The sequence below is a fragment of the Azolla caroliniana genome, unplaced genomic scaffold, assembly GCF_043228905.1.
Source record: "Azolla caroliniana isolate FFs.n. ecotype wild unplaced genomic scaffold, voAzoCaro1.0.p SCAF_16, whole genome shotgun sequence".
In the NCBI taxonomy this organism is placed as follows: Eukaryota; Viridiplantae; Streptophyta; class Polypodiopsida; order Salviniales; family Salviniaceae; genus Azolla; species Azolla caroliniana.
In genome coordinates this window covers 3,712,462-3,725,560 of record NW_028230451.1, presented here as the reverse complement: position 1 = coordinate 3,725,560, position 13,099 = coordinate 3,712,462, and the positions used below count along the sequence as shown (strand labels likewise).

Sequence of the window (13,099 nt, the reverse complement as noted above, 5' to 3'; positions counted from 1 at the left end):
AAATGTATCAATCACTAGGTTTTCTTTGCATATTTATCTGGTAAAGTAACATGAGAATCTACAAGGCAAAAGCAAACCTAAAACAATTTACCTTGTTAGCATATTAAGGCATGCATGCACATTCATATACTCATGTCTATACTGTGTTCACACATTCATATCCATTCTAAGTTCCAACGAGTAAAAGGGTATGAATTATTAACCTTACAGGTTTAAGATACAATGGATAATACCTTGCCTGACATTACAAAATTGCATAACTGAAGCTTTCTAATCTATTTGAGTCGTTGCGTGACTAGTTGGAAATATGTATGCCATAACATAACCATAGGAAAAGATCAGATGAATTCTTTCCTCAACACAATATGGAGAATGTGATTTGCTAGAGTGTCTTAATATGATTAACACAGGTTGTCTTAACATGTCTATTACATATGATAATTTAGATTGCCTTAACATGTGTATTACATACGTGGGTGTTATTTAGATTTTCTTCTTCATTATTAATTAGTAGCATAACAAGGTTCCTCTAGAGTACTCGATACAAACACACAAACACACATTGTACCCTAATAACCACATAGTTTACTAAGCAGATCACTAAAGTATATATGCTTATATTCTCTCAGAAAGGTTGAAATCTTGAGCAGCCATCCTACTCCACAAATTTACATTTCATTGTAGTCATTTTACAATGAATTTAATTAGCAGCACATCTTAAATTCGCATCTTTCATTATTTGATTCTATTTAACATTCTATGCATGTAATCAACTCCTACATTTCAGAAACATGTAGAATGCATTCTTCTAAGATCTCTCTAGTAATCTCTCGTTTGGTTTTATAGGCCATCCTGGCATCTTAAAAAACGTCAATATATCTTTCTTTCTTTCTTTCTTTCTAATGTTATAAATTCACGTTTGACATGAAAAGTTAGTTTTTCAGCTAGTTGAATTTGTTTTCTATTGCCTATCAAGCATACTACAAATGCAATACAAGATTGAAAAACATATACACGGTGAGATGAACACAATTCTCTTTCAATAACTTACTATTTAAAGTGATTTATATTAGGTGAAATACACTTGCTACTTGTAGAATTAAATGTGTTATAATTTTTCACTACTGGTTTTTTGATTAATCTAAAAAGCTATTTATGATGAGCCTCTGTAGTATTAGATAGTTAGTTGGATAAAAGCTGATCAAGCCACAGATCCTTGGCTGATTTTTTCAGACGATCAGCCAAACTGGGAAATGAGACATGGCCCACGCACCATGGGGATGCAGCAGTGGGGAAAATTGGACAATGGGGGAAGCCCAATCCAGCAATTGCACATGAGTTGTGAAGGAAATTTGGATGAGCACTATTATGCTGGTATAGAAAATGAACCTCCTAATTACCAAGTCTTTTACTTCTAAATGCACAAGGCACATTCTTAAGAGACAAAACCCTAAAACTAATTCACATTAAATCTCATTCATTTTGTGGTTCTCATAAAATTATGTTGCTCTATACGCACTCATATATCAATACATAAACATGCATACACATACACTTGATAAACCATGTAGCTCATGGAATATATACATACAAAAATACGTATGTATGGACATGCATATATAAACAAACACGCATAACTGCTTGTTCAACCACGTAGCTCATTTGACACATAGATGCATGCGTGTATGGATGCGTAGAAGCGCGCGCACATGCACATTGATTGATCATGTAGCTCAAATATGGCAGATTTTAATCAACCATGTAGGTCAGGTCTTGCAGAAAAGTGCTTACACTGGAAAATGATTCACAAATAAATGGAATGACGAGTACTTCCAGGGCTTTGTGATAGTGTTATATTGTTGATCTATTCCAAAGCATAAGAAGGCCCAGATGTCAGAACTGAAAAGAACACAGAAAAACTCAGTACACGATGGTGAAGACGAATTCAGCCTTACCTTTGCATAATATGTACGTGTGGGGAAGAAGCTCGGATCATGGGTTTGAAAAAGAAAAAAACAAAGAAAGGGAAAGAGAAGAACAGAGGGTGTGTGATAATGCAACAGGGGATAAAAGAGAAATAGCTACTGTTTTTCTTTTTGATGGGATGTGTGTGGGAGAGGACTTCTGTGTGTGTTATTTTTTTATGATGTTTGTGCAAAAATCTTTCAAAAGAGTTGAGAGTGAGTGAGGGTTTAAGTTTTAACGAAAAAACATCGGTACACAAAGTTTTCCCGATCCTGTTTCTTTGGGCTCGGGTGTCAGTTTCTTGCCAGTTTTCCAACAAAAGCATGTGTTTGTTAGCCATATGATTCTTACGTTTGTTAGCCATATGATTCTTACGGTTGCGCCCATATGATTACAATATAATAAATATATGTATTATATAACTTAACCATTCACTCTTAAACGTAGAGATACATATATATATAATCATGGTTTATTCGATAGGACCACATGCCTCGTTTCATGGACCAATGCTTCCACGAGGTGAAAGTGTTTGCTTACTCTAATTTTTCTTCTTAATAACCATAAATATAGGATTGACATGTTGATAGTAGGGAGGCAATATCAGCCATAGATCCTATGTATGTCATTAAAAGTAAAAGACGCAAGTGTTGTAGGTAATCTATCCTCTTTGTCCTATGCATGACACTCGATGGAAAATGGTATGTATGTAATATGGTATTTTCAACCAAATCCTCAACTAGTCAACATTCTCATTATCGAACATTGGCTCAAATTGAGCATCAAACTGGGGAGGTGGGAAGAGTGGCATACTCAAAGGGCTAAATGAGGTAGCTAGATGGCAACTATGATAGTCATGACGAGTAGAGTGACTGGTAGGAGCAGAGTGAGTAGAATGAACATCTAGAATATGATCTTGGCACTCAGGGTGGGCCCTCTTATGTGAAATCAAGTTACATTTGAAGGCAAATTTCATGCCGCATTGGCACGACACAGGCACACCGCAAAGCTTCTCGTGGTCTCTAAGGTCGACTTCGACGTAAAACCGTTTACCGCATTTCCGACACGCGTGTTGTTTCTCGCCTTGAGAGTGCTTCCTCCCAAAATGTCTCCGGAGTTCATAGAGTCCAACGAAACTCTCCTTGCACAGAGGACATCTAGAGGGGACTTTCTTCCTGTTCCTGTGAGCCATTGTCGGCTTGTTGCCCGTTGAGTGAATCGGAGACCCGACATCTGTACTCATCGAGCTCACGGAAAGTCCAACATTTGGAGTTGGTAGGGCAGTGTCTGTACTCGAAGGTCTGGCATTTGTATCTAGGGTTTGAGTGTCTTTGGCTAAGGTCATCGAAGCGTGAACCCGAGGCGTGCCTTTAGAATGGGTCTTGTAGTGCATTCTGAGGGTTTGGGGGTTTTTGAAGGTTTTGAGGCAGCCTTCATAGGAGCATGTGAAAGGCCTCTTATTTCTGATGAGGTCTAAAGGAACAACTTCGATAAGGTCATCATCATCATTTCTCTTCTTCATCTTCAGCTTCTCTGGTGCTGCAATCTTGTTGCCATAGCCAAAATCGCCCACATCACCATCATTTCCCTTCTCTGTATCTCCATTCTCTCCATAGCCAAAATCGCCCACATCGTCATTCCTATTCTTCATATTGAGATTACTATCGCCATAACCCAAACTGACTTCTGTCATATGGAGCTTCTTTCGTGCAATGCATTTATCGCCATAGTTGGGGTCGCCCACAACCTTTCCTCGGGGATTGGGGCTAAAATGGGTCATTGGGAGATCAGGAATCGCAGCAATGCTCGTAGAAGAATCGATGGATTCAGGGGACGCCAGTAATATGGACTTGAGAGTCATCACTAAATTTGGGTGCATGGTAGGAGGGCTCATCATTATAGTATCATCACCATGATGGCGATGATAACTACAGTCATTATCATCATGATGCTGAATAATTAGGGTTTCCCGATCCAAATGTGGAGAGGTAAATTGTGGGTCATGGCAGAAGAGAGATTCTGAAGAGGAAACATGACCATCATCAGCATGAATAATACTATCATTCATTTGTTTTTTCTTGGGGTGGGGGTTGGTTTAAAAGCTCTAAGAATGCTGTTTTTTCAATCTAATTGCATAGATTTGTATATAAATATGTGACTAATCCAATATATAATCGGCTTGTCAAGGTTAATGTGGTTTAGAAAGGGCATTATTGATGATGAAAAAAGCTCTCTATAACCATTAGGGATGGATGTATTGTGTTGGTGCAACACAACCCAAACGTCATAAAGAAGTGTGTGATTTCCTTCCCAATTACTAGCAGCCATTTTATAACGTTTACATAATAATAAGCCAATTACAAGCAAAAAGTGGAGCCAAATCACTACTTACACCAAAGAAACAAACAACAACTATAACATTCCCTAGGATCCCATTTACACCTTTCCCATCTCTTTGTCCCACCCGGATCCCCTATGTCGTCAACTCTTTCGCTCGTACATATGCATGCACACACAACTAACTCTCTGTCGTTGATATCACGTTATGTTTCCTTTGCTATGAATGTCGAACCCACATTCTAGTTCAAGCTTCAAGGAATGTGTGCATATGCATGCGCCTTGTCTCACGCCTAAATGTAAATGTCTTATAAGTTTGAAAGCTGAACTTTGTGAATTCGAAGCTGTCAATCTAAGCCATCAGAATCGAGTTGAGATCGCCTTGGATGCAATGACAAGGTTGTCTTATAATTCAATTGTTTAGATATAAAGGATGCGCCTACAAAATATAATAATTAATAATTAATCATTTGAATTACATGGAGAATGTTTGGAACAATGTGTAACTACCTCACAATCAATTTCTCTATGTTTGAACAAGTAATTATTAAATTCTTGAGTATTTATAGTTAAAAGATTAAAAAGGAATCCATATCTTTTTATGTATAAAAAGACCTCCAAGCCCTATGCACAACAATACATATGTAATGAAGATTTTATGCTTGGGCTACACAAGTTAGTAGTCTAACCTACCTGAAGGGGTGTGATCCTAGTAATGAAATTTGCCATTCCTCTTCTTGTTACATAAAAGAAGAGAAAATAATGTGGTTTTGATACGTCAAGAAATAAGTCCTTGGAAATATTCCAACCGCAAGCAATTGACCCATAGTTTACACACAAAACACATTTCATAGTATGCCACATTATTTTGTAAAATGCAAATAATAGGCCACATATAAGTTTGAGTTTTGCATGTTTAAATGAGTAACACAATAGTTGTATACAAACTTTAGTTGAAAGCCTAACTACATTGGTCTCCCTCACACTTTTATTTTGTTTGGTAAGGCTTGTCGCCAATGCTTACTAGGGTATCATGGAAATGGACCTATGTGTTTATGTTGATTGTGTACGTGATCAAGGGAAAATTTCTTAACACATAACAATTGATGAATCCTTTGAGACATGGCATTGCCTTAGAATTAGGGGAAAAAAGATATATTAGCATTTACCACAAAACTTGCATGACCAAACATTTGAACTAAAATTTATGGGATACAACACCAAGTGAAGGGGCTCCAACATCATATGTTGAGGGTAGCTCTACAAATACACTTGACGTTTTTAACAATTTCTTGAATTCCTTGAAGAGGTTTGTAACAGTAAGAAAGCACTCGAGAGCCTTTTGTAAGGGATGCTCTATAGATGAAGGCATTCAAAGTTGATGATGTGGGCAAAATGGGGTCTAAAAGTACAAAACAAAAAAAAAGTGTAGGAGAGAAGATAAGCAGCTCCAAGTGTTTCCATCTGACATCAACAAAAGAGGACCCTTTGATTGATCAAGCAAATAATATCACTTTCACAATGGTACATCTCAAGATTCTTAACAAAGAAGAGAAGGAACTTTTCCATTCCAATGTATACTTGTACTGTATGCCAAATGCATTTATGAACAGTTCCAACTATTTCTTTTTGCAATCAAGAAATGAATATTCTTTGAAGTTACAAAATGTTGCCAACAAGGCATGGTAAAGTGTGAGGTTGATATCGAAGACCTCTATCCACATCCCTAGTATTAAAACCGTTATACTACCATGATCACGTTTCTTCAATGCTTGAACACCGGATCTATTACGAAATTCTACACTTGAACATTGGGTCTATTACCAGCAAGGATAAGAGATATCTCCAAACCTCTGCTGAAGGCTTGATTGAACACAAGCCGTGTCTGGAAAGTAGATACAAAGGGGAACCATGAGAGAAAAGCAATGGGAAAGAATATGACCATGCCCATTGCCGCATCATAGAAACGTGCAATCAAACGAAGTGATGTCCACAAACGAAACTGATTCACTACATCTTTCCATGCTATTGCAATCTGCAAATACACATTGAACAGGTACTAGTTAGTACATTGATTAGCATTGTAGGACAATTATGACTGGATACCTCGTGTCAAAATGCATTATAATCAGCAATGTGTTCCAGGATTATGTTCATAAGGGAAAATAATGACTTACTGAGAGGATACCCCAGCCTGTTGGGACAAGGGCAAGGATACTTGCAAAGAGATCTCCCACAGTTACTGGAGTAAAAGCCACAATAATGGCGAGTCCCATAATAATCATAAGGAAAACAATCCCTTGAATAAGCCGAAGAAACATCTGAAAGTTGACGGAAGCCTTTGGATTGAAGGAGAACACCTGTAAGAGAAATCTATACTAGTTAAAGATAAGTTTAGTATGATAATATACGATTTCTATACATTGTTCTCATGAAAACATTACTTTGGGATTTTCACTAGTGAGACAATGCATTACTAACACCAACCCCAAGACAAGGTTATTATTACCTTAAATATGAGGACAATCCCTCCAAGGACAAGCCATGACACTCCATACACCTATATGAATGATATCAATGGAAAACGGGCATTGTTATTTGGGAAATAAAAAATAAGGTAACTACATGTTTGTTGCAGCAACATACTCTTGATTGTCAGAATTACTTACCGTCAGGGTCGTATTTCCACTAGCAGCATGGAGATGATACACTACTCCATATTGAAAAAAGAAGAACCGTACAGAGAGGATAGTTTCCAGGATTCGTCCTCGCATAGATCGAATATGTTCCTGAAACAAAATATTAAGAAGTCAATAAAGATATGATTTAAAGAGACCATTTGAAGATGGCAAGTCATCATTACACTTCCAAGTATATAGCAAATGCTGTATGTAAAGTCAGCATTAAACAACAAAGCAAATGATTTGATGAATTGCATTCTGGATAGCAGATACCAACTGGTGCTGAGTTTGATAAATTTCTTTTATGAGGAACCCCTAGAAACTGGTTTATAATTTGAGCATAAGGCATTTGCAAGGGCTGTCCAACAAACTGGTTTATAACTGGAGCGGAATATGAAGGGCTATTACTCATGAATTGAATTATCTCTGGACAAAAATTAATCTTCATGCTAAGCTTGACGGGAGTTTCTTACGTGCTCTTCTTCCCACCATGTTTCCCAGCTATCATCCGCTTTCACACCGACCCCACCTCTATATAATAACCAATTTGCCCAGTCATCAAAGTCATCTACAGTTCTGCGGTTTGAAAGCATGGCCCAGTAAATAATGAGAAGTCGGAATTATTTGAGAATTAATAGAAGATATGCACTTACTTCTGCCACTCAAAACCTGATGGATTGAAAATGTATGGTGCAAAAAGCCAGGATAATGCAAGAAACCAACTACTGAAACTCAGCAGAAGGTAGCCTAAGCTTGATGTTTCATAACCATATGCCAGGTACACGAGCAAAAGCATGATAATTTCCAGTCTGCAAAAACAATAAATTCGCATTTAGCATCTCCTTTTAGGCTATGACTTCGTATATTGAAAGGCCAGCGAAGGTATACGCTTTGACGAAATGGCTGCGAGAGTACAATCGATAATTTTCAGCAAATTTTATATGTTGTACTACAAATCCTCTTCCTGTTGCCCGATACTAAATATAGGAAGAAAACATGCAGTAGTCAACAAGGGAAAATAAATAATAAACAGCAACACGGAACGAAAGTAAATATAATGTTTTTTTGGCTTACCTTTGCACCTCCATGCAAAATAGTTCGGCCAAAGTAGTGTGTTCGTGTACCCAATGAAAATGTAAAGAATACTGAACAAAGCTGCAACTGCATGGTGACAAAGCTAACAATTGCCTGGCATGAAAATGAGATTAGTACTGGGAATTAACTTGTGATAGTCGATGGCATTGATCAAAGATTTTATTATACCTTCAAAACACCTTGTTCCAGAATAAAACCCATAAGCATAGGAATAGCAGTGAAAACACCAATTTGGAATAAGAATTGAGTGTTCAATGCACTCTGTAAAGCCTGATTGTTTGTGACTAATGCTAGTGTCGACAATGACTGTCCAACACCTGACAGAGCCTGCAAATACCATAAATCATATGAAAACTCTATCATATCATATAAATGCACATAAACAATTAAATCAAACTTTTGTTTACCAGATAGGCCTTCCCATAAAGGAAGACATAAACGACAAGCACCGTTAACTGCAAAAATCAGAAAGAAACATAGATTTAGTCATGCCAAATGGATAACACCAATTACATCAGGCTTCAAAACTTTTGCGTTTTACCATTGTGCAGACATAATAACCCACTGAAGTAACATAGAATGAAAGCATTCTAAAAAAATCTAATAATTGTCCCAATCTGTAGACATCACGACTTAAGGACTGTTCTCCATTCCCACTTGACACCTTTGCTTCAAACAGAGCTATCTGGTTTAATCCAACATCTCGACCCTTTCCCACCTGGTAGACACCATTCCTTGACATTTATTTACATCCTTCACAAATGCACACTTCAAAGATAATGGCCACATGTATACAATGTTCCTTATTAGAAGTCAATCTAATCAAGACACACATGCAGTGGCCAAAATTCATGTCTTTTATGATGAAAATATCTAAATGTAGAAGCAAACCTGAATATACTCATGATGTGTTACATTGCCTTGTCTCAATGTAGAATTGAAACCTACATAAGATCATACAATTAGAATCATAGTGAAAACAATAAATCCATTTTCCTGTCAAATTTCCATCCAGCATCTACTAGGTTTCAGCATCACATCACAGTTATGCAGCATAGAATATGAGAAGCAAACCTGCAAAGATATCCTCACTAATATTTATGACTTTTGAAGCTTTACTGAATCCACCTCTTGTCAGATGAAATACTCGATCAAAGACATCAGGGTGACCATAATGCATACGAACTCTGCCAAACCACCCATTTTTTGATAGGCATAACACAAGAAAAATAAAAGATATTGCACACCAATATTTCATTCTAAATCGACATACTTCAGTGGTCTTGCCAAAACTCGTTGTCCAAGGGTGACAAAACTTGTTTCCTGGTTTGACATAAACCACGCCAATGAAGAGACACTGCCAAAGCAACGTCAAAATCTAAGTGATCCAAAGAGAGAGAAAGTAGAATAATTTTTTCTATCTGCCATGTACCTTCCAGTAAACACATGCTCTCGAACCCCCAAAATGGTGGCAGGGCGTATCCCATGATTTTCTTCAAACTCTTGCAGCAAATTGCGCATCTTGAGAGCCTCTTCAAAATAGTTATCCTTAAACACAAATATAATGTAAAAATCAGAATATGTTTCTGGATAGCTGAGTTTTTCAAATTCATGAAATAATTCAAACGCTTGAGGAAATATAGAATTTATTGTCTTTGGTGCCATCTCATGGCTTTTAATAGTGATCATGAACAAAAAACTCCCTCTACAATAAATCAATAATGTACCAATCCCTTCATGTACAAACCGAGTGGAATGGGAAGTGATAGCATATGAGAGTAGCATCAAAGAAACAACTATCATAGGCTATCGAAAATCATATTTTGTTATAATATCTCCATGAACCTTAATATTAATGGTTTAGGACATTGGACATAGTCCCAAAAGTATACGGGAAGCATCTTTTTATGTGTAGGGTCTACTCTTTGCATACAAGAAACAAGCCTAAAGCCTTGTGAGGAAGATGAAGAGATTGTATTTAGCTAAATTTGAAGATCATTTGTATCAAATATTTTTAGGACAAGAAAGTAAAAGAGCATTGAAAATGTTTAATGAGAGGCAAACTACCACACCACCAGGTGTGGCATGAATATGCAATGTTATTATATGATATTCCAGGTCAACCTCCATTTCCCCACCCATACTCCACAAAATGTAAGAAATGCCATTGATCCATCATAATTTGGGAGAGCCCAGAATCACAATGAATTGGTAGGTGGGAACTTCATCTATGCTCGTGACATGTTGCTCCCACTGCTAGCACACAGTTTGAATAGAGCTAGATGGACAGAACATACCATTGCACCAGTCCTCAAGAGTGGAGAACCCATGATGCCGAGCAACTATAGGATAACCATGGTTGGTCATTACTTTGGAGACATCAAAATCGTTGCCGTTCAGATAGAAAGGCAGGATCTCACAAGAACTTCACAACTTTGGACCACATATTGATCCTGTGAGCCCTTATTGAGGAGGACAGTCCAGAACATGAGAACTTATTTATTGCTGTGTTGTGGATTTCTGAAAAGCCTTTGACATTGGCGCACAAGCAGTTTATGAGACGGATAGAAGCCCTCAGTTTCCCTATAGATATGCAATGGGAATCTATGAACTGTATGAATCCATGTTAGGAAAACTGCGGTCTCCCAATGGTTTGTCAAAGGCTGTGGCTAGCACAATTGGAGTAAATGCCCACAATCACCCACTCTCTTTGGTCCTATATAGATGAGGTATCATTTTACATAGAGAGGTTCGGGGGTTCAGGTGCATGTTCAGTGGGTATAGCCACACAAATATTACTACATGCTGATGATATTGTGTTGATTTCTGAATCTCCGGAGGGACTAGGAGACATGTAAACACCTTAAAAGTATTTTGTAGGGACAAATGTTTGTCACTAAATATGGATATAACTGAATGGTGTTTAACACCAGTCAAGCATGGGTAACAAGATCAGAATCAGAAGTATTTTGGGGAGAGGCAAAGGCAGCACACGCCCACTCCTACACATGCCTATGCCTATGAGTAACATTTACAGGGCATAGGTTCTCTTACGGGAGGATGCTTCTGCTTGACTTTCTTGTGGGTATGCAGCCCTTGGTGGTCTCGAAAGACAATGAGCACATTTGCAGATCTAAGAACCACAAACTAAATTGTGGCTATTTTATATACTTGTGACACCAATTCTTCTCTATGGAGTAGAAGCACAGAGATCGAGTCTTAACAAGCCAAATACTGGAAAGAATTAGAGAGACCTTTAGTATCAATGATTTCTTGCATAATGAGGGGCAAAGCATAGGTACCCTGTGAGGTATTATTCTGATCAGTACCCCCTTTAGTATCAATGATTTCTTGCATAATGAGGAGCAGCACCTTATAGTCCTCGAGGCACTATTCTGATCAGTGACCTGTATGTAACGAACAGCTTTGGGAGCTCCCTGGCAAAACGTACTCAAGCTTGGCAGACCAAATAAATAATAACAATTTTTTTTAGCCCCATCACTCCTACTCATGCTAGAAGTCAATCAAGGGCTACACAAATGGGCTCCTGGCCAGGACATAACAAAGGGGTTAACAATAGATCGGGCAATAGCAATTTGTTGTTCACGTAGATATATAAAGGCCATTATCTCCTGCCATTGCAAGTGCTTCCCTTGATTCGGAAACCTCTCCATATTGGATCGACTTATTCTAGAGATCTTTCGAAGACAAAAATAACAATATGTCTGATTTGAGAATCTTACATACACTGCAAGATTCTTCAGTCTCTAATTTTAACTTGTTTACTTTTTTTACTACTAACATTGATTTATTCTGATCTGTTCTCAAAAAAGAGACAACACTTAATGATGTAATCTCTTGTTTGGTCTTATAGACATTAATATATCTTTCTTCTTATAGGCCATTTTGGCCTCTTAAAAGACATTAATATATCTTTCTTTCTTCTTTCTTCTTTCTTTCTCTCACTTTCATCTTGTAGCCTTTTGCACTCTAATTAACTCGAGTTAACCCATTTTTTACTAGTATTTTATTATAATAAAAAATCTATATGTATGCATTTAAAGTAGCAACATGAAGTGTTAAAATATGAAGTGGTCTTTGCCATTGGAGAGTGATGCCCATAATCCCAAAGTTAGCCCATCATGAGGAAGGTAACCAAAATGTGGACAATAATGCGAAGTAAGGAAATTTTGAATTCCACTTTGAAGCTAAGCAGTCATTACAAAAGGGGTTGACAAATCCACCCAATGTATCTGTTTGATTAATAACATCATCCTACATGGTTTTCATCTACAAAATGCTGTATCTCTGATGAGCATCAAACATAATTTAGTGTTTCCACGAACCTGATTCATATCAATAGTCTGAATTGCATCTCCACGAGTGAAAATTACAGCATGGTTTTGGTTTTCTGGTTTTCCTTCTCCTAATATGGGATTTCCAGGGAGCTTTATGGAATAGATTACCTGATGAAGCATAAGAATGTGCAAAATAAAGTTATATTAATATCTCTAAAATACCAAATACTCTCACCATTAGGACAAATAGCAATACCTGGTCTTTATCACCATCACTCTTCACTAATTTAGAATAATAGTCTTTATCAACCTCGTGAATGTATGCCACACGTAACCCTTCATTCCTGTAGTATAAACAAAAGAGATTAAAGCCAAACACGTAAAGCAGTGGATCCACAAGTAAGACCAAATTTGATATCATACTCTTTCAATAAATGCAGTATGTCAACTGCTTTAGGATCTAGCTTTGCTTTTTGTTGCCCATATATTTGACATGTTATGACATATACAAACTTTAGATCTGCATAAGCCTTTGCAAGTTTTGACTTCTCAAAATCAAGTGAGTCATTATCTGACAAAACATAGGAAACACAGTAAGTAAATGGAACGATCCATTCATTACACATCTCACTACTCATTGCATACCTGGATTTTCTATAAAGCTTTGTAACATGAGAGCCCTTCGATAGTACATCATTCCACGTACTGATGAAAGGTATGAAA

The 13,099-nt window shown here is 37.3% G+C and overlaps 1 protein-coding gene across 1 annotated transcript in view; it reads right to left on the bottom strand.

Annotated features, from left to right (window-relative positions):
* Window positions 1-5,902: 5,902 nt before the first annotated feature.
* Window positions 5,903-13,099, bottom strand: part of LOC147853644 (callose synthase 9-like) — a 36,299-nt gene continuing 29,102 nt past the window's right edge. Inside the window, exons 33-51 of the mRNA XM_087331824.1 lie at window positions 13,022-13,081; window positions 12,800-12,947; window positions 12,633-12,720; window positions 12,425-12,544; window positions 9,511-9,626; window positions 9,352-9,435; window positions 9,153-9,265; window positions 8,970-9,022; window positions 8,620-8,796; window positions 8,486-8,533; window positions 8,247-8,405; window positions 8,058-8,171; window positions 7,872-7,960; window positions 7,637-7,792; window positions 7,457-7,559; window positions 6,972-7,091; window positions 6,812-6,862; window positions 6,480-6,662; window positions 5,903-6,337 (exon numbers count right to left, since the gene is read on the bottom strand). Coding sequence (XP_087187950.1) covers window positions 6,101-6,337; window positions 6,480-6,662; window positions 6,812-6,862; window positions 6,972-7,091; window positions 7,457-7,559; window positions 7,637-7,792; window positions 7,872-7,960; window positions 8,058-8,171; window positions 8,247-8,405; window positions 8,486-8,533; window positions 8,620-8,796; window positions 8,970-9,022; window positions 9,153-9,265; window positions 9,352-9,435; window positions 9,511-9,626; window positions 12,425-12,544; window positions 12,633-12,720; window positions 12,800-12,947; window positions 13,022-13,081 — 2,219 coding nt within the window. The 3' untranslated portion in view covers window positions 5,903-6,100. The remainder of the gene's footprint in view (window positions 6,338-6,479; window positions 6,663-6,811; window positions 6,863-6,971; window positions 7,092-7,456; window positions 7,560-7,636; window positions 7,793-7,871; window positions 7,961-8,057; window positions 8,172-8,246; window positions 8,406-8,485; window positions 8,534-8,619; window positions 8,797-8,969; window positions 9,023-9,152; window positions 9,266-9,351; window positions 9,436-9,510; window positions 9,627-12,424; window positions 12,545-12,632; window positions 12,721-12,799; window positions 12,948-13,021; window positions 13,082-13,099) is intronic.